The 21,884-nt window shown below is 31.7% G+C and overlaps 2 protein-coding genes across 3 annotated transcripts; both read right to left on the bottom strand.

Moving 5' to 3' along the window:
• Positions 1-2,920: 2,920 nt before the first annotated feature.
• On the bottom strand, positions 2,921-20,029 carry Spt20 (transcription factor Spt20 homolog). Of its 2 annotated transcripts, none has more exons than XM_076396407.1 (21): positions 19,711-20,029; positions 19,278-19,409; positions 19,033-19,218; positions 18,779-18,978; positions 14,488-14,653; positions 14,220-14,435; positions 14,036-14,164; positions 13,797-13,979; positions 13,592-13,733; positions 13,354-13,535; positions 11,428-11,496; positions 11,247-11,367; positions 10,250-10,452; positions 9,945-10,190; positions 8,792-9,022; positions 8,631-8,729; positions 8,377-8,578; positions 8,194-8,318; positions 6,064-6,160; positions 5,563-5,676; positions 2,921-4,899 (listed from the first exon to the last, which is right to left on the bottom strand). In XM_076396407.1, the coding sequence occupies exons 2-20, from the start codon at positions 19,311-19,313 to the stop codon at positions 5,564-5,566; spliced, it is 2,946 nt and encodes a 981-aa protein (XP_076252522.1). In that variant the 5' UTR covers positions 19,314-19,409; positions 19,711-20,029; the 3' UTR covers positions 2,921-4,899; position 5,563. The 2 variants fall into 2 exon arrangements, with proteins under 2 accessions (XP_076252522.1, XP_076252523.1); XM_076396408.1 differs by having other exon boundaries at positions 2,921-4,896; positions 19,711-20,027.
• Positions 20,030-20,377: 348 nt separating this feature from the next.
• LOC143191391 (exosome complex component RRP43) lies at positions 20,378-21,632 on the bottom strand. Its single transcript, XM_076396415.1, has 6 exons — positions 21,474-21,632; positions 21,242-21,416; positions 21,031-21,188; positions 20,839-20,975; positions 20,655-20,775; positions 20,378-20,604 (listed from the first exon to the last, which is right to left on the bottom strand). The coding sequence occupies exons 1-6, from the start codon at positions 21,488-21,490 to the stop codon at positions 20,388-20,390; spliced, it is 825 nt and encodes a 274-aa protein (XP_076252530.1). The 5' UTR covers positions 21,491-21,632; the 3' UTR covers positions 20,378-20,387.
• Between the last annotated feature and the right edge of the window lie 252 nt (positions 21,633-21,884).

The raw sequence follows: 21,884 nt of genomic DNA, 5'->3' as shown, positions 1-21,884 counted from the left end.
GAGACGATGTGAGAATGAACTGTGAACCCTGGTTGATTACAAAAATGGTCAAAATGAAATGATCCAAGGAATAAACATATAAAATGTAAATATTTAACAATGAATGCAATTTTTGCGCAATATTTTTTAATAATGATGTTTTGGCTAATTAATATGAATAATAATAAATAAGTTATTTTTATAACTATTTATAGTACTTAATTTTTAACATTATTTTTTAAGACCGCCATTCCATATTATAGAAATATAGGATATTGATGTTTTTACGTTTCTGTCCTTTTTCTAACAGGTTAATTTAGTGCTAAAAATAGTAACACATTTTTAAACTGTTTCATCCTATTTTAATAGCTTTTGAATCGATAAGATCTTCAAATCCCACCAATTATGTTATATTAATATCATTATGATTAATATCTTCTATATTATTTTTTTACCTTTAAAAAATTCAATATGGATTTTTCACCACCAATAACAATTCGATGAAAAAATAGAATCCTTCTTAAGAATAGGGTTATATATAAAAAAAGTCCCCGGACTGACACATAGATGGCGCTACTAGAATTAAATCCATATGTTCTTTTATTTAGCCCTAGCCCTCAAAAATGCTTGTATAAATTTGACAGCTGACGGATCATTAGTTTGTTAATTATAGCATTTTGAGTGAATCAAATTTTGTTATTGTGAAAAAAAATGGATAAAAAGGAATTTCGCGTGTTGATAAAATATTGCTTTTTGAAGGGAAAAAATAGAGTTGAAGCAAAAACTTCGCTTGATGTCGAGTTTCCGGACATTGCCCCAGGAAAATCAATCATCAAGGATCGGTACGCTAAGTTTAGACGTGGTGAAATGAGCACCGAAGACGTGGCACTTTTGGGCGTCCATTAAAGAGGTTGTTACCGACGAAAACATTTAAAAAAATCCACAAAATGGTTTTGAATGACCATAAATTAAAATTCAATGAAATGGCAGACACTCTAAAGATATCAACTGAACGTGTACATCATATCATTCACGAATATTTGGGTATGAGAAAGCTCTATGCAAAGTAGGTGCCACGCCAAAGACATCGATAAGTTGACGATTCGGAGCAGTGTTTGAAGATGAAACATGGCTCCATCATTTCACGCCGAAGTCCAATCGACAATCATCCGAGTGGACTACACGCGATAAACCCGTTGCAAAGCGTGGTAAAACGCAACAGTATTTTGGGATGCGCATGGAATAACTTTCATTAACTACCTTGAAAAAGAAGGACCATCAACAATGACAATTACATAGCGTTATTGGACCGTTTGAAGGACGAAATAGCCAAAAACAAGGGCCGCATTTTAAGAAAATGAAAGTGCTGCTTCGTCAAGAACACCGTGCCACAAGTCAGTGAAAACAATGTCAAAAATCCATGAATTGGGCTTCGATTGCTTCATTATCCCAGCGACTATTTCCTGTTCTCAGATTTCAAAAGAATGCTCACTGGGAAGAAATTTTCGTCAAATGAAGAGGTGATCGCCGAAACTGAGGCCTATTTTGAAGCAAAGGACAAATCGTACTACAAAAAAGGTATCGAAAAGTTGAAGGGTCGCTATAATCAGTGTATCACCCTTGAAGTTGAATAAAAAAACTAATTTTGCTAAAGAAATGTGTTTTACTATGATAGACCGGGGACTTTTCAATTGAACTGTTGATCGTAAAATTCAGAAATACAGTCATTGTATTCTATGTATATATTTTTTTGTTTTCTGAATGGCTTCTATATCTATTTATTCTATATTAGGGATGCCGAAAAAATATCGGTATTTTAGCCGATATTTTTTTGACCAATATATCGATATTTAAAAAATATATATATTTCTTAAATATTATCAAAAACCATATAATTATTTTCAACAAACTTTTTAAAATGGTATTTAATTTTAAAGGTTGTTTAAATACTTCGATATCTTTTTAAAAATATCAAAATATGGACATTTTTCTCGGCGGCCGACATCCTTAGTTTATATTATAATTTGGATATTAAAAATGTTACTACCCACTTTATTGAACTGATTATACCTACATTAACTGCAAAAATATTAAAAACATTTTATATATGCAAATATTTAATTGTTAAGCAGTCCATGTTGCTTTTTTTATGGTAATTTTAGTTTTTATTCTCTCACACAAAAGTTTAGCCAATTACCAGTTTCTGTTATTTAAATCTGGTCAAATTTTTAGCAACAATATTAATAAAATCATCCATACCAAAAATTGCATTATAACAACATATGCATTCAAAATTTGTTTAGTATTATTTGAAATTATATTAAAATCTAAATTCAGATAAAAAAGGTTTATTGAAACGATATTAGTATTTTTGAATCCATGGAAAAAATTTATCTGTAAGAGTCAATGAAGCAACTTAAATAAGATACGGTAGCTCAGAAAAACTTTTAATACTTTGAAATCTCTTTTTTACTGAAGTTTATTTGGTCTAGACTTACTGCTTTTCATCGTCCAAATCACAATCTGAGGCCTTAAACCTACGGAGCTATAACCCACTTAGGGACCATCTCAGAAGATCTTTCTTATCCTTACAAGTTATTGGCATAACTGAGATGGTTATCTGTAGTTGGATTTGTATGTTAGCCTATAGACAGTAACAAACTTAAGTTGTTAGTTCTTAAATAGGATTCGAACTTATAATTATAACCACCATTAGACAATTGAAACCCACTCAGCAAAACTTGCAGTATGAGCACCGTTTATATATCACATCAGAAGGTTGATATTACCAAAGCTAATGTTACATCTCCACAATATATAGACTTATAAAAACCATAAACTCTAATTTAATTACCAGCTAGAAAATGAAAACAAATACTAAATTTAAATAATTTTTAGGAAGATTTTTTGTTGTGCGCTGGGCGTAAAAAGAACACAAGTGTTATATATAAAAAAAGTTTTATTTGCTATAATTCATCATAATTATACAACAAGTTATTGATAAATTGTTTTTACTAATCATTTGTCTAGACATTTCAAAAAGTGAGTGTATTCGTGAGGGATATCCCGAGGGTTTCGATAGAAAAGTAATCACAACCTGGAACGAGAAGGGGACGCAATTAAACAATAAAAAACTTTCTAGAGGGAAAATGGCGTTTGTACTATTTTTATGAATTCGTCCTTATCGTATATATATATATATTTGTATATATTTACACACAAAAAAAAACTACGCTAATATTGAATTGTGATACTTTACTATTCCGGATACCCCACCGAAATAACAATTAATTTTTGTAAGAAAAAAGAAAACATATCGAAAAACACAGTAACATTAAATAGTTTTCTCGAACAGTTCGATCACAAAAAAAAGTTAACCATAAAATTAAGTCTATCAGGGTCTATACATTTTTACAGGGTTCCATATCGATCGGTAAAAATATTCACACGTTTTTAAAAGCTAAAAAATACTAATTTGTTTATTATACAGTAGGGCCACCGTTCAATACGCATCGAGAGAAACTCGACCACGACGTAATAAAAGCAGCAGTCAATCAACCATTTCAATTTTCAAAGTAGAGTCAGTTTTTACTCGATGCCATAACAACTAATACGCATTATATTAATCTCCTGTCACTATATACATACATACAAAATAATAATTTCACAATATATATATATATATATATATATATATATATATATATATATATATATATATATATATATATATAAATATAAAACACCCAACATACAAATCAGAAATATGTTTTGGAAAGATGGAAGGGGTTCGAACAAAGAAAAATGTTCATTAAAAACGTGAGGCACTTGTATTCTATTTCAATATATTTGCTATTGGGTCATTTTTATGTATTAAAACTCACCAGCAACAGAAAATCTCGAAAGGAAGACTATAATGGCATCTATTGCACGCTTAACGAATGATTAGATTGACAAGAAAGTACCTGCACTGTTCAAACATAATTTTAATTGTAGTTTCACCAAACCGAAATCTCTTTCTTGTCAATATATATAGAATGATATAAAGAATAAAAATAAATACCCTATAGCAAAATAGAAAGAAACACTGAAGTGACTGGTTTCTTATTTCTATTCTATGGTCATTATGACAAAAAAAAACAATATATAAATAAAAAAATATACAAAATATAGATATATTTATGGTAAACAATTGATGAAACGCGGAAAGTTACATAGCTCGACATAAATTACACGTGTTACCACCATATATCATAATTATAGGGTCTGTCCCTATCTCGACTATACAAATAAATTATAATAAAACTAGTGACAAATATATAGTACATTGTAAAATAAACTGTGCTTTTCAATGCAGTCCGATAGTAATAATAATCATAATAATAAATAAACAAATAATAAAATACAGCTAAGGGGTTGTCGCCTAACGTTTGAAACGTAATTTTTGAGTATTTCACCTCCTACATCTAGAACAAGAAAGGATCAACACTACCATTGAAACGCTCAGTTTATACGGGCTAAAACTTTTTTTCTCTATTCACTTCTTGAGATCAAATCAACTAAAAACTACTTGAAGGTGTCACAGGGTATCGGAAGGAATGCGACTTAAAACACAAATTGTTCGTCAGGTTACTTCACCTATTTGGCAGTATTGATCGTAAAAAAAATAAATAGTTTTGCATTACTCTGGTTACTGACGAAACAGTAGTATAACTATAATTACAAATATACAAAACGTTTCATTACAAATAGGTATATATGTACAATGACTATATAAACAAACACTTTTACGTTTTAGAATTCTGAACAAATCTTGTATTCTCACTGTATATAAATATAAGGTAAAAATAAAACTTATCTTCATAGAAAGACAACAGTAAATGCAAACCTCGGCGGACCGCAGCTATATTAGTAGTCCTGCTAAAACAAAAGAAAGTTTACTGATTACATACATATATAAGCTTAATATTCAGTCATAATTCTTCGCCATAGTTAACATTCGTGGCCTGAATATGTTTTATGTATAAGGCTAAGCTGAAAATGCTGTGTAACAACAAATTATAGCCCTTTTGGTTGGAAAGTAATTTGACAAAACTAACTAGTTTTTGAGAGTCTTCAATGTGGTTAGATATTCCATTAAATATTCTGCACTATTTCAAAACAATATTTGTAGTTAACTGTTAATAACCAATAAAGGAATTCATGGAATTTTATTAATAATCAGAATTGTTGCTATAAGTCATTAAAATCCTCAAAACTGTGAGCTAGATCTTTAACTAAATTACTTTTCAGATTATAAAAAAAAACTAGATGAAATTGGCGAGTTGGTTCACACTCCAGTGAATCTTACCACATTCACTTGCGCTGCTCAATTTGAAACTAGTGGACTATTTAGCGCAATTGTCATCATTACCAGGACCTTATATACCCAACCACTACTGCGATTATTTACCAATAATACATTTTTGAGACCTACCCAGCAACTTCAAGAATCTACTGTTAAGAATCCATTACAATGGTTCTAGTACTTTAAATAATATAAGCCTTACCAGCCCCATTAATCAAACAAATTGTAATTATTACCTTAGCTAGACTCCCCATTCGGTTTCCTTATCTTCTCGAATGTGGCGCCAAGATTCTTTTGTTGGTTTACGCAAATTTGTTGATAGTGTTGCATAGTTTCTAAAGTCCTTGGATCTGCATACCAAAAAAAAAAAGTTCTGTAATATAGTTGCCGTTTCCGTTCTAGCTAGTTTCTATCACAGATCATTGAACTTTTAAAACACAAATCTTAAAATGAGCGACAGATACATCATAAAAATTATTAACAAGCGTTATTTCATTGTACAAGTTCGAAAACATGAAGAGTTTAAAAAAAAACACTATCTTCTCAAAATCTTCTCAGTGTTCTTCGAAGTAATCTTCAAGCTCGTCTTCTTTTCATTACAGTCACTCAAAATTGAAAAAAAATTGTATGTTATTAAAAAAAACTTTCAGTAAAAATAGATCAGTTCGCATCTTTAACTTGTTTTAAATAAATGATTGGTCAATTATCAATATTAAATTGAATATCAGTCAACTGACTTGAATTTGGGGCCATCTTGATCGTTATTGGTGTTCTTTGAATGGTTCTTGTGGTGATGTTTGCTTGATTTGGTAAGTTTTGTTGTCTGTTTGGTCTCTGAAAAACAGCATTCATTGTAGATTATAGAACTCTACAAAAAACTAAAAATGAAAAAGGCCAAGCTGCAATTATTGAGAATAGAAAGAATGATAATAAGTAGGGTAGCTAACCATACTTTATAATAACATATTTTACTTTATTTTTGATTAATGTACTTTGTAAAATATATTTAATTTAAAATTGGTAAAAAAACGTTTGAAAGGAAATACAGTAATTATACTGGTCGTCTATAACAATATAGATAGTTTAAGAAACAAATTTGAATAAAGAAAAAATGGTAAGTTCTTTGGTTTTATAAATAAAAAACTGGATTACAAGAAATTAAAAAACCATCGACCCAAATTATTAAAGGACATGTTCTGAAGAAAAAATCTTTTACACTTTATTGATTAAATCTAAAAATATATATACTAATTAATTTTCGGAGAATATAGTTAAAAAATAACAATATACCATATGTACCTGAAAGTCATTATCGTATTTTACGGAAAAAAATACGTGACTTTCAGGAAAATAGAAAGAAAAATGTATTTATTCAATGTATTGGTCAATTGATTCTATATCTCTCGTTCTGGCTATTTATGGAAGCCATACAAAAACTGTTTGTCCCTTGAGCAAAAGCATTCATTGAGCCATTTTCTAACTTCTTCGAATTTGGAGAAGAGCTGCTTTGCAAAGTTAATAGTCGGACGATGTAAGGTTTGAAGACTACGGTGGGTGCGATAATACGTCCCATCTAAGTGCTTTCAACGTTTCCTTGACAGGTTTTGGTTTATGAGATGGCGCGTTATCGTGGTGTAAAATCACTTTACCGTATCTTCGGACGTTTTTCGGTCAATTTATGATTCAAGCTGATTATTTGTTGTCGGTAGCAATCACTATTAACTATTTCACTAGGTTTCAACAGTTCGTAATACACTACGCCACACTGGTCTCATCAAACACAGAGTTGTCTTGCAACCAAAACGATTTGGCCTTGGAGTCGAATGGCCGGCTTCGTCAAGTGATGACCATAATTTATTGCACTTAGAGTTTTCAAAATAAATGCACTTGTCATCACCCGTCACTATTCGATGTAGAAATGACTTCGGATCATACCTTTGAAATAGTATCTCACAGACGATTTTCCAGGTGCCTGTCATTAAATTGATGTGGTACCCATCTTCCCATCTTTTGGGCCACATCTAACGCTTCTGCCAATTCTTTTTATGACGAAGACCCAACCCAACCCAAACTAACTCTTGCAGTTTCGCATCTTCAAGCTTTCTCGGTATGGTAGAATGTTCTTTGTCTCGTCCATCGAAATCACCATTTTTGAATTTTCAAAACAACGCTTCAGATATTTCTATAGTTAGAGCATGCTCACCGTAACTTTCTACCAGTAAACGATGACTTTCAGCGCCTTTTTTCTTTTGATTAAATAAGTAATAGTGCACATTTTCAGGCACGAAACTTGGCATTTTCAAAGAGGTATAAATCTATGACCATATTTGTTTCGCAAAATATAACATGTATAGCTTTGAAGCTTGATGTCAGTAGAATAAATAGTTATGTGTATCAAATTATAACATTGCATAATTAAGCCTAACTACATGTGTTACAAAAACCGGTAATGACTTTCCGACACACCTGGTATATTTCAAAATGTACATAGCACCTTACCAAATGTAAAAAATGTATTATTTATTTTATTTTTCACTAGAAATTATTTCTGGTAATCAATTTGAAGAGACGAGAAAAAACGAATCATAATTTACAGCAACTAAAGCAGCCATAAGTCGCCCATCTGAAAGTACTTTTGAATAATTTGCATCCGTAAAGTTCTAAAACAACCGTTGCAGCAAGAATTTCTTGCAGATCAAAACAAGTTCAGAGAGCACTTTAAGAAGTGCAAAATTGTATTTAATTTATTGCAAGTTATTACGGCAAGTTAATATAATAACACACACTATTTACCCGAATTGGATGCTAAATTAGATTTTTCTATTATCAATAATTGTTGTTTGGTTCTCGTTCTTCCTTAAACATACCTGTATTTGTGAAAACAACTGGAACTGTGAACCTCCTTGCGTCAATTGTACAGTTTGAGAACCCGAATTCAAACGCAAGTTCTGCTGAGATAAGTTTTTTATGTTCCCCGAACTTACTATATGCGCTGGAATGAATTTTTAGTTAATAATTGTTTGACTTATTTCATGTTTGTTTATACTGACCCACTTGCGAAGGGCCAGCTGTATTGAGCACTACTCCTTGTACAGCTTGCTGAGAGCTCTGTGTTGCCACCGCCTGGGTTTGTGTGGCTACACCTGCCGGGAGTGATACGAGAAGTCCTGTGGGAGTACCGTTGCCGCTCGATACCTGGCCAGACACATTCAACGCTAACGAAATTAACTGAGCCGATCCTGGTATTTGGACCTATTAAGAAACATTATAACAACACAGATATTGATATGATATTGAATCTTACCACATTCTGAAAGCCAGGTATACTCTGCAACTGAGCTAAATTTAAACTTTGTACATTTAGGGTACCTGAAGTTTGTGGCGGTGGACTTGGGGAAATCACCTAAATACATCCATGCAAAATATTAAATATAGATATTTAAATAAAACATTAAATGCACTTACAGTGTTGCCTTTAGCATTCTGTACAACAAATTGGGTCTGTTGAGTAGATTTAGGCGCCTGGGTAAAAATGCTCTGCCCGCTGCTACTTGCTAACTTCTCTAAGAGTACCGAGTTCGTATTGGGGCCAACTACATCAGGTACATCAGCCGCCGGTGTACCAACTAGCAAGGCAGACAAACTCTTGTTGTTTCCTTCAGATGATGAGGTATTTAAAATTCGTTGATTAACCACCTAGTAAAAAAAGTTCTTTTATTAATTCCATATATATGATATTAGTTTTATTTGGTTTGCGGTTTACGTAACCAGAACTTTCAGATTTGGAGTTCCGCAAACCAACATGTGGCGGTTGAAAGGCTATTTTTGGAATGATTACATTCTTATTAAAAATGAAAACGGTGAATTATGGGAATACGTCTGGCTTTTAGTCGCTAATATTGAACTATTTAAACTCGAACTAACTTTGTTTCCAATAGACTGGAGCAATCTGACATGCGCAAAATTCGTGAATTTTGATTATTATTGAAATACTGCATGAGAGAAACATGATTAATTAATTAACCTACTTCTAGTATTATTGATCATTTAAGGATTATGGATTAATCCATCTACTAAAATATCTCCATTGTTGATAGAAAAAGAAAAATAAAGCTGTTAGTAAAACAAGTTGAGACCTAAGGCCCGTTTCAAATACTCGATGACAGTATACATCTATGATATCCTGTTTGACGAGAACAAAAAAGCAAGCTTGTGGAATAAGGTACGCAATAAAATTTAAAAAATGTAACCATTTTTGTTTCATTATCAACTGCAATACCCTTCGTGCATACAGCTTGGTGTCTTTCAATTTTTAAAATTAAAGTTAATACAATTGTGAAACTTTAACTAAATTTTTATGACAAATGGTTTTGAGAGAGCACACCTGAGAATCGACGCTATTGGACTACTTTTCATGGGTATATGTTAAGGCGTTACAGTAACGGTATTTTCTCCATCTTTTAAATTTACTTTTAATCTATTTCCAGTATTATTGATCACCTATGGATTGTGGATTAATGTAAATAATATAAGCTGAGACTTAAGACCAGTTTCAAATACACGATGACGATTTACATTTATGATCTCCTATCTAACAAGAACAAAAAAAGAAGCCTACCTTTACTTGATGCTTTATCGGCACAGTTGTGTAATTGTAGTTACCACCAGTTCCGGCTGACGTCAACGTAACAGTTTGCGGTTGTTGGCCAGATGCCTGCGAGTTAAACTCGCTCAAACTAACACGATTATTATTTACAGAAGTTAAAGTGACGGTCTGTCCAGCTAACGGATTCAGTTGAGCGTTCGCATCTGATAGGTTCACTCTACTATTGCTTAAAGCTATTAAATTACTATGATTTAATACCTGCAACAGTTTGTGAATGAATATAACTTTTACTGTAAAATTACAAATCAAATACTCACTCTGGCACAGCCTGGGACATTGCTGAGGGTCATCTTTCTAGATAACAACCTCTGATGAGTAGCGGAAGTATTGTTTAAAGCGTTCACCACTGCTGCGCTGGCTTCGTTATTGGAAGCATTCACTGGCGAGCTGTTTAACAAACTGATGATGTTGCTATTAGCAAGAAACTTCTGTTGTTGGGCTGCCTGTTGCTTGGCATTAGCTGGAATTATATGGAAATCAATTGATACCCATCAAAATATGCGCTAGGAATAGTTTAATAATAAAACTGCACATTCCAACAGAATAATGTTACTTTAAAGTACATAAGTTTAAAATTTGTTGTTCTATAAGGGTTATTTCTCCTGCGAATGCTAATCCTTTTAATAAGCATGATGACAGTAACAAAAGATCTTTTAAATTATGATTTATAATAATGATATTGGATCGATTATAAAGTTAATATTTAGATTAGGATAGAAATTCCCGAGAACTGAAAGCTATTAAAATATCAATTGCCAGTTGCACATGAAACAATAGTTTACAAGTTTATCTATGTATCAATTTATGCAGAAAGATCACAAGATATGTGGTGATGTAAGGGCCAGACAACACATTTAGGAAGGGTGCATTTCAGATGTGGTAGATTATTAGAAGATGAAGTGTGAAAACCTGATAGTTGATACTTGATATTTTATTACACTAAGGAACCATCATTTAAAATAAGTTATACAATAATGTTATCCTAAAAACCCGCAAGAGTTTATGTAAGATTATAAGTTCACAAACGCGCCATTATTATTCTAATGACTGATAAAAAAATTTATACTACAAGTATTTCAAAACATCTTTTTTTTAACACAAAGTTTATATTTATGTTTCAGTAGAGTAAGTTCATATTTTGAGTAAATCAAACATGTAAAAGCATCGTGGAGTACTCTTGCGTTATACAATTGGTACGCGCGTTTATAATCTATATGCAATTTAAACAACTTCTTAAAATCGATTATAACTTACCTGCCGCTTGAAACTGTTGAGCTGAATTCATTAGTTTTTTGGCCAAAGCATTTATTTCCAATTCTTTCGTGCTAAACTGATGAGGTTTTTGCTGGACATTCCCCGACTGACTGTCGTGAGGCTAAAACAAAAATGACAATTATAAAGTGGTATGAAAATAATTAATTTATAGAAAACTTACTATTTGTATAGGAATAGTTTGGGATACACCATTGACGCCAGCCTGGAGAGTTACTTGTTGACTTTGGGTCTGAAATTGTTATAATGTTACATTTTTTGATAACATATTTGATAACAGTCTCATTAGTTCATATCATAAATAAATATGTTAAACATATAGATATTCCTATTACATATTTCTATATATGCAGCTCATTATTAATTTGCATGTTTGATATACTGCTAAGATTTGGAACCTACATTTGTAGTAATAGATGTTAATTTTGAACATTTGCCGCAAAGGTTGGGCACTTGAAGAATGAGTATGCAAATTTGGCATAATATATTCCTTTAAAAGTTTTATTTTGTTTATAGTTGCAATTACTCAAATAGCTAGGAGAACAGAATACATGCCTTGAGCTCAAACAAGGAGTTAAATAAAGGTGATGTTTTTGAATAGGGTAAAACTGAAGATAGAGCAGCAATTAAATTTGACTCTAATGTATGAAATTTTGACTATACACATTTGCAGCTCTGGAAATTCCACATAACAACTTTCATGCATACAAGGTCAGGAATATGACCAAGTATGCATATCACCAGCAATAAGGAATATTTCTTAAGTTTTTGAGTCATAATATTTGTTAGAACGATGAATGATAAGATTATGATTGCAACTGGAAAACTAAAATATGCATAATGTACATATTGGAATTTTTCCGAAATTTTTTTTATTGGGTGCTTGTTATTCCTCAAAAAATATATGTAAGTCTCTTGGCAGTGAAGGAAAACTATTATATGTAGGCCTGAGGAAGAATAACCTATGTATAATGTTGCTTTGATTAATATTCACACTATAATCACACAGAGAAAATAGAGATTTAACTTTTTAGGCAACTTTGGAGAAATGTTTTGCGACGTCCAATATCTAGATGTCACGACTTTGAGAATATATTACTTGTTTGAATTGTTATGCTGTCAGCGACAAAGGCACTTGATTCATTTATTTTGTTTCCATGGTGTTTTGACTTCTATTTAAACAATATTCCAAAAATATGTCATGTAAAAAATCCCAAATTAACTGGACTAAGCCTGTGTGATGTGTAACTAACTCAGCATAGTTTATATATATATATATATATATATATATATATATATATATATATATATATATATATATATATATATATATATTTATATATATTTATATATATATATATATATATATATATATATATATATATTTATATATATTTATATATATATATATATATATATATATATATATATATATATAAACATATACTATTTTTTATATAGAAAGTTATCTTTCACATTGCTAGTAACAACTGGGCGATAGTTGTAAAAATATTGGCCAGAACATAAACCCAAAATGTGTTCAAATGGAACAATGTCAAAAACATGAAGGTTAAAGAGTAGCATACATTTTTAAGGGGCTGTGGCATAAGGTTACTTAACCAAGACAGTTTGGATTTCTGTTATCTGCTTTATTTTATGCCTAGATTCTACTACGTCAATAATGTCAATTACACGTTTTTTTTAATATAAATTTTAAACCTTTTCGTTGTATAATACATAATGGTTGTCAGGATGTTACAATTATTATGTTAAGAATATGAATGGTAAGTGTATGACATGGCAAATTTTATTCAAGAACCAGTTAAACGTCCTCACAGCAAAATATTTTCTTTACATATGCCTATAATAGAGATTTAAATTGACCAATCAAACTACTTGCATGGCCGATTATAACCCCATCTAGATATTGGACGTAGCAAAACTTATCTCCAGAGATCCCGATTAAATTTTCTCTCTATTACTCTATGACTATAGCATTAAATGGAGCGCTAGCATATATAGTCTAAGACATAGATCCCTGTACTCTATCAATTACTTACAATTTTAATAATAACAAAATATATCTTACTTGTAGATCTTGCCTAAGCCTTTCTGTTTGCTCCTGGTTGTGTTGAGACTGCGCTGCAGATCTTGTTGCTGCATGTGCGTCCGACCTCGCGGAACCACCTCTTATTCTTGCCACTTTTCTGCCGCATTCCGTGAAGATTTCAGTGAACTGTTGCACGTACCGGTGGACATTTGGTCTCGACCCTAGGTTATCATAAACAATTACAAAATCACTTTAAAATTACCTCGTTACCACTTACCTAACGAAAACCGACAAGATACACCCTTCCCTTCGCCCTTCTTGTGATCTCTGTCAAGATATAACTCGCCTAGGAATTCAAAATTAGAAGGTCTTTGAAATATCGACAGTTTTATATGATAGACTCGTGGATTGTCCTTATCCTACAGGATATTGAAAAAATTAATGATAAAACCCTGTTTTTATTTCTAAGCCAAAATACATACCTTTGAAGGCATGTCAGTCTCTAATATGTATTCCTCCATGAGTTGTAGAGAACAATCATTGGTTTCTTCAGGCCATTTCATAGGTTTAAATCCATTCACAGTCACTGGTTGGTTGGGAGGACCTATTGACGAACAATCCAAATTGGGAATTGATATACCAGTCTTATGTTCTTCCGAGGTAGCCTAAAATAGCGATAAGTTGCCATGTAGACACGCCAAACTCCAAACAGGAAACTCACTTTTCGAAGGAGCGTTCTGCTAGAGTGACTTGACTCTGACTTTCTCTGCTTGGCTTTAGAGAATTCAAATAGTTCCAAATCGTGCATATGCGTGTGCTGATCCAATTTCCGTTTTCTATTTACAGTGGTCTTCAAAAAAATGTAATTTTAAGGTTCCTGGGAAAATGAATGATTAAATCTATACCTGTGTAAATTTCTTAGCAATTTTTCTTAATGGTGAAGTATTCCAAAGATGTTTCCTACTATAGATCTCGGCCAAATCGTTTTCTATGTGATTATCCGGCTCCAAACACAGATCCGGCGTTGACGCCAACAGAATCTGACTCTCTAATGCGTCCTTGTCTTCTATCGTAACATCGGATTTATCTTTGGTTAAATTATTTATATCTGCTAATAAAGTCTGCAAAAATACTGATTAAGTTCCGGAAAATTTTTAAAACTTTACTAAATACCTTTTGCGTAGGCCTAAGCAAAACATGGTGAATACAGCACTTATGTTGGCGATAAGCCAGTCTGTAATCCCTAATTTCAGCTATAACACAACCACTATAGTAAAGGTACTCGAACTGTTCCAAAATATCCGTCATTATAGGAGGTAGTTCTTCTCTATCCAAATATCTGTATCGAAATACAGTATCACAGTTATTAGTATAGCTAATGAGCAAAAACAAACTATGGTCGTATGAAAAATAGTGACCATTTCTGAGAGTCTCTGAAGTTTTCTGAAAATCGTTCATATTAGGCTTTCTATTGGAGGTATGCATAGGTCATAAGTTCTATCTAAGGAAATTGTATTAAAATAAATATCTGCATCTGTGATATATCTATCAGCTCGAAATAGCTACAAAGCTGGTTTCTTCAGTCAAAATATCCACAGAAATTGACAACAAACTCAATCTTAAAAAGCTACTGAGATTGATAATATTTCGCTTAAATTTTTGAAAAAAATGCCACGAAAAGCAATCTTGTTGAATTACATATTTAATTTCTGGACGTCTTACAAGATTTTAATCCGATATGACGTTTGGGGCTGATCTACAAGATGAGGAAATTGTAACCATAGAACTACTGACAATTACTGGACTCATATCTATTTGAAAGAAAAAAAATATTTCGACTACAGTTCCGCAGGTAGTGTTTTGTGGTCATTGTTGTATCTGCTCCACACTGCTGATCTCCCAATACACACATCACACTCAATATAGCTAAAGACATATTTCTGTATAGGTCGGTACAAAAAGTACAAGTGGCTATTTTACAAATGAACTAAAAATTGAAAATACAGCTTAATAGCTCCAAATCTGTCATTTTTGCGTTGCGGCGATATAATAAAAAATTTAATTACACTTGGCGCATGTCTCAAAGAGAATCAGCGAAATACCTCGGCATCCATCTCAATGGTAGGTTAGGCTAAGAAGATCAGACTCACAATCAAAGACCTGTTCTGGTTATTTGGAAGATACTACCAAATGGACATACAATCCAAGAAATATTTGGACTTATGGTGCCCCAATATGGTCTTGCACTAAAGCATCAAACCTACTTATTATTCAATGATGCCAAAACAAAATTCTTCGATTAATTACCAATACTTATCGCTACGTAACCAATATATACCACTATATGATGACCTCAAAATCAAATGGATTTACAAAGTTATCCAAGATTTCACTTTAAAACAAAATAGGATTACTAACATAAATAATGTAGATGAAATACAGCTACTCCACAACACAAAGGAAATCAGAAGATTGAAGAAACAACATGAACTTGTGTAGTGTATAGTAATCTTAATTTTAACTTCAAATAGTTTAATTTAATTTTAAATTGGGAAATCCATACTGATGTATGTATTATCCCACACTCGTTCTGCTTGCATACTGATGCAAATACAACGAAACAATAATAATAAGTTTATTTTATAAATTAACTGGTGTTTTTTTGAGATACTCATGTAATATTTTTTGAAATATTTTAATGTACCTTTATCGCGCTTTAAGTCATCTGAAATCGTGACAATGCTACCATGTTTTGTTTCACTTTTATTTTTATAATAAAAGACTAGCGTTAGTTATAGTAGTATTTGCCCATTATTCTAGTAAATACTTATGACTCGGACAACTGAACTGTAATCTTTTGCGAAATCGTATTATATTATTATTAGATTTAAAAATGGTTCAGTTAGTTATTGATAATTATTAAGGATATATAGGTGTGAAGTGTAAAGTTAGTTCAGAATATGTATATAACAGATCAATTGAAAAAGTCTGACACATAGATGGCGCTACTAGAATTAAATCCATGTTTTTTAGTTAGCCCTAACCCTCAAAAGATGCGTGTATAAATTTGACAGCTGTCGGATCATGGGTTTGTGAATTATAGCATTTTGTGTCATGCACACTATTAAATGACCGTAACTTGAAACTGAATGAAATAGCAGACACTCAACAAAGATATCAACTGAACGTGTACATCATATCATTCACGAATATTTGGGTATGAGCCAAATATTTTTTTGGGTAGCTGCCGCGCGAGCTCACTTTTGACCAAAAACAACGACGAGTTGATGATTCAGAGCAGTGTTTGAAGATGATCAAGCGTAATAAACCCGAGTTTTTGCGTCGATATGTGACAATGGATGAAACATGGCTCCATCATTTTACTCCGAAGTCCAATCGACAATCATTCGAGTGGACTGCACAAGATGAACCCGCTCCAAAGCCTGGGAAAACGCAACAGTCGGTTGGCAAGGTTGTGGCGTCTGTATTTTGGGATGCGCATGGAATAATTTTCATTGACTACTTTGAAAAAGGAAGGACCATCAACAGCGATTATTACATAGCATTATTGGTCCGTTTGATGAACGAAATCGCCGAAAAATGGCCGTATTTGAAGAAAAAGAAAGTGCTACTACACCAAGACCATGCACCGCGTCAAAAATTCCCGAATTTGATTTCGAATTGCTTCCTCATCCACCGTATTCTCCAGATCTGCCCTCCACCGACTATTTCCTGTTTTCAGATCTCAAAAGAATGATCGTTGGGAAGAAATGTTTAGTTCCCATTCTGCAACCCTTATAAACAAAAAAATCTTTATTCTGTAGTAAAATAGTGACGCTCTATATACACAATTTGTGTTTGTATCACATATTTACTTTATATTTACACTTTGTTCATTTTTTGTTATATTTTAACGCGTCCTCTTTATCAGCTGGGGTTTATTCGAACTGGACCTACAACTTAACGTGGACTTTATTTAACCCAGATTTAACACAAGAAAAAAATTAAATACGATTTAAAAATTAAAAAAAGCAGTACATTTTCTAAGAAAAACACAACATTTATTATTTTATTATAATTCAATACAACTAACATACTCCAAAGAAACGTTTTTGTCAATTCTTTAAAAACCCATACTTTAAACTACCTCAATTTTAATTAAAAGTTAAAAATACATAAACCTCGTATGAAGAATATTTCAGAGCCTCATTTTATTTTATTATCAGCTTCTCCTGAATTACGCCATTTTATAAAAGCTGAATTTTCTATGAAAGTACACTACCACAGATAGACACAAATGGCTAAAAACAAAAAGTTAGTAGCGCCATCTGTCTTTGACATATAAGAAACAGTAAGTGCCAAAGCAAAACATCACGTCATAACCATTAAGTGTGACGTAATAATATTGTTTATGAGAAAACATGAGATAGTATGTCTTTAACTTTTATAGAGTGGCAATGGGATTATACCTGTTTAAAATATATTAAATTGTAAGGGTATCCTGCTTTTGTATTTTTAAAAATCTATAAAAAAATATGATATGCAAAACAAAGTGGTGTATGTCAAGCAACTAATATTTTGATAAATATTCTTTAGTTTATTGGAAATAAAGATTCCAATGGTATTCCAATAATATGATAAATTTACACTACATTTTCAAAAGATTTAATACCATGTTTCTCACTACCTGATATATTACATGAGTATCTATTTGAAGCAGTTTTCCAAGCAGTCAGATGTACAAAAAATAATAAAGAAATTATGACACAGCTTCCATATTCACCTGACATGACCCAGTGCGACTTTTTCGCTATCAAAAAATAACAATCTTGAAGAACCTTCTTTTTTTACACATAACTGAGATTAAGAAAATGAATCGCCGAAAAGGCTTAAAACTATCTCAAAGAACGAGTTTCAGAAGAGTTTTGTATAATATCCAATAACAATTAGTTTGAAAGTAACAATATAAATGAATAAGTCCTTTCTAAAAATAAAAATTCTTATTTGTACACCTCGTAGTTGAGTTGTAAGTGTCTGCTTGCTTGGGAAACAATTTCAAAATTGTTACACAAGTAATATATACGCAATCAAAATATATATATGATTGAATTATTGTATAGATATCTCCTAGATATATTATAGATTTTATACAATCACATAGTCTGGTCAGGGATATTACTGTTTAAAGTATCTACTAGTTGAACATGTGAAATACTATACTATCACATAAGTAATATCAAACGCATACATTTTAACAAATATGCCGATTTTTGCTTTGACATTTGCTATGTTTGATCTGTGAAAACAGCTGCGGTCAACTTTTAATTGTCAATTGTTATTATCTATAATTGTGCACTTGCACAGAAACAGCGGCACCTTTTATAAAATGACGCAAGTCAAGGGTGTACAAGGTATCTTGGATTATAATCAAAAATTCATTTTTAAAATACGTTAAACAACTTACGCTAAGAGATCGCCGTCTTCGTACGGCCACGTTTTTGTTTCAATCATTTCTTCTGACCCCTCTTGTATACACATGGTCCTGTCTTGTGCTCGAAAAGCTATTGAATAGCCTTTGTTTCCTGGGTATAAATTAAATATAATTGTGTTCAAGCGCTCTCTGGAAACGAGCTTCTCTAGCAGCAATGACTTATATAGTACATTCTAAAATTATTTTGGTGTTTAGTTATTGAAAGTTTTGGGCTGTTTGTAATTGACCTCATTTTCATTATCGCTAGAAATACTATTGGTTTCTTCTTCGTCGTATAATTTCTGTAGTTCCTCAAATAAGTTAAATTTAGAGTGTTTTTCTTCGACCTCGCTGTGGGACCTTTGTGCCTCTTCTTTGGAACTTGACATCGACGGGGTAGCAGTTCTAAGAACTTTTAGCCTTTTCACTGCATGCTACATCACAATTAATTCATCAATAAAAAAGACACATAAACTTAGGAAAGATTACTTACTTCACCCTCTTCACATATTGCTCCCAGGCTTTGCATTATTGGATGGAACTAAAATCCCGAGCATTCAGATATCCGCATGTTGACGTTATGTGGAACAAATACGACTCATCTTGTTAGTAAGTAGCGATATTTCTAAAATATCAAAAATATATAACCGACGGAAATTTAAAACACTTGAAATAGAGAAACACCATGAAGGATATTTTTCAATCATTAGGATTAAATTTCGCATAGTCGCAGAAATGCCTATATATAAAAGCTGCATTGTTATATCGACAATGTTATATAGTAGCTGATAAAACAAAAACATTGTAATTTTTCTATAATGCAAGGAACATAAATAATAACAGAGAAGTGACAATAGAGAAAGTTGACTGTTGATCATTTTATGGGTCATTTGCTGATACTTCCAGGATAGGAAGAAGAATCTTACCTTAATATAACAGATAATTTAAAAAAGCAAATTGATATAACTCATTAAACTGATAATAAATGAACTTTTTGGGGTCCACATCACAGATTTCAGATTCATTTCATTTTACACAGCGCTGAACTTAACCTCAATGTTTATAAAAATATGTCTTTACTAGTTCGAATTTCAGCTTCGCACTACCTTTATTTAACACTTAAGAGTATCTAGTATTATCACCGAACTTTTCCTCTTTTTCCTATTTTCAGCTCTGCCTGAAAAAATTATGGGAAAACCTATTTACAAACAGATCGAGTGTCCATTGAGGACATCTGACGGTATATTTCTTCAGACCAATGGCATTGCAACTTAAGTGACATTTCATTAGCGGAAAAATTTAAATTCCATTCGGGATAACTTTAATTAACAATCTTATTATATTAATGATATTATAAACAATATATGAACATTTTTGGTGCCAAAGTTTTCTATAAATATTTTCATTAATACCTAGATGCTAATGATATATCAAAAATACCTATAAATATAATAGCTTAAATATTTAAAACCTCTTATTTTAAAATAAAAACAAGATTTCAGTATGAAAATATCAAACATGTCTTGAATATATTAACAAATATTATTGTATGAGAACAAACAACAAGGTATGTAAATAAGAAACATTATAATATTAAAGCAATTTATCCTTTATTTTCTAATATAGCTGCATTTATTAGCTTTTTTATATTGGCAGATCTGGTTTTGCTTAATTCCATACACTTGGTGATTTGTTCTTCATTTAGAGGACTTCCACCAGGTTTGTGCATATAACAGAGCTCTTCATCACTTGTAACAACTGTCAATGTACCTGCAGATAAATTTTCTTCTTCACTGGATGGGTCCGACAATATTAGTTTGCTAAAAAAACATTATTAATTAACAGCAACTATTTGCTAGCAACTACTAACTCATCAAAAATAGCAAAAGTGGTAGCTACAAATGTACAACTTATATTTAAGGGTGATCGTTTCTCCAAGTTCACCTGTTGTTTATCCAGACCAGGATCATACTCAACTTCTGGTAAAGTCACTAAAATATACAAACATATTTTATTTTTAAAAATACACTAAAATAAATAACAATTTTAATTACCAACTTTTAAACATGATATTAATGCTAAAGCACAAGCATCAATTAGAGAACCATCATAATCCAAACAAATTATATCTGCATACAAACACCAAGCAATTTTATCTGGAAATATACAAAGCTGTTCCAAATTTATACATCTAAAACAAGAAAGTAATTCATTATACTGTAATATGAAAGTTACACATATTATACCTTGAATTTTCCAATATGTCAGCAATGATTTGTGTTAAGACTTGTGCTTGATCACTAGGAGGACCAGATTTAAACTTTGATGAACACAAAGGAGGTAAGTCCACATTAGGCACAAGGAATCCTTGCCTTGGAGTCTCTGGTTTAGGCCGACAAATTTCCTTCAATTTAATTATGTATACATAATTCAAACTCAAAATACTCGGACACTTACAGCTTTAATGCCACAAACCACCGTTGTTCGACCTATTTTAACAATCGCTGAACCATCGGCTGTTTTTATCGAATCAACATTAATTATTACAGGCCGAAAAGCTGAGAGCTGTCGACAATCTGGCCTAATATCATTTTTTAAATAATCCCGGTAGTATTTCGCGGAATGTAGAGTTCTACAAGACAGGAAAACAATAAAAACGCAACATTAATAAAACAAGTGTTATATTTACTTGTATTGTTCAGCCATATTAAAACAAAGCACTAACAAAAACAAACTTTAATTCATAAATAAAATATACATGTAAACAACACGTTGATCTGTTAAAAGCATACATAACCTCAATGATACATAGGAATTATTTTTATGAAAATGATCATCTGACAGCGCAAAAGTTTAAAATAGCAAGGATATTTAGAATGTATATATTATATAGTGCATATAATGTTGAATATATTTTTTAATAATAGTATGTTTATATAAGGGTAGGATAATAGTCTCCCAAAATTTAAAAATAAAAAGAATAGATGGCGCTAATGAATTATTTTTCGTTATTTATCATATTTAATTCAATTGATTTATGACTTTTTAAAAAGTATTAACCAATATAGAAATGATAAGAAATAATTTATTGGAAAAATCA

The sequence above is a fragment of the Rhynchophorus ferrugineus genome, unplaced genomic scaffold, assembly GCF_030347505.1.
Source record: "Rhynchophorus ferrugineus isolate W39M unplaced genomic scaffold, kcgeb_rfMv2 rfM2, whole genome shotgun sequence".
NCBI lineage: Eukaryota > Metazoa > Arthropoda > Insecta > Coleoptera > Curculionidae > Rhynchophorus > Rhynchophorus ferrugineus.
This window is presented reverse-complemented; position numbering and strand designations above follow the sequence as displayed.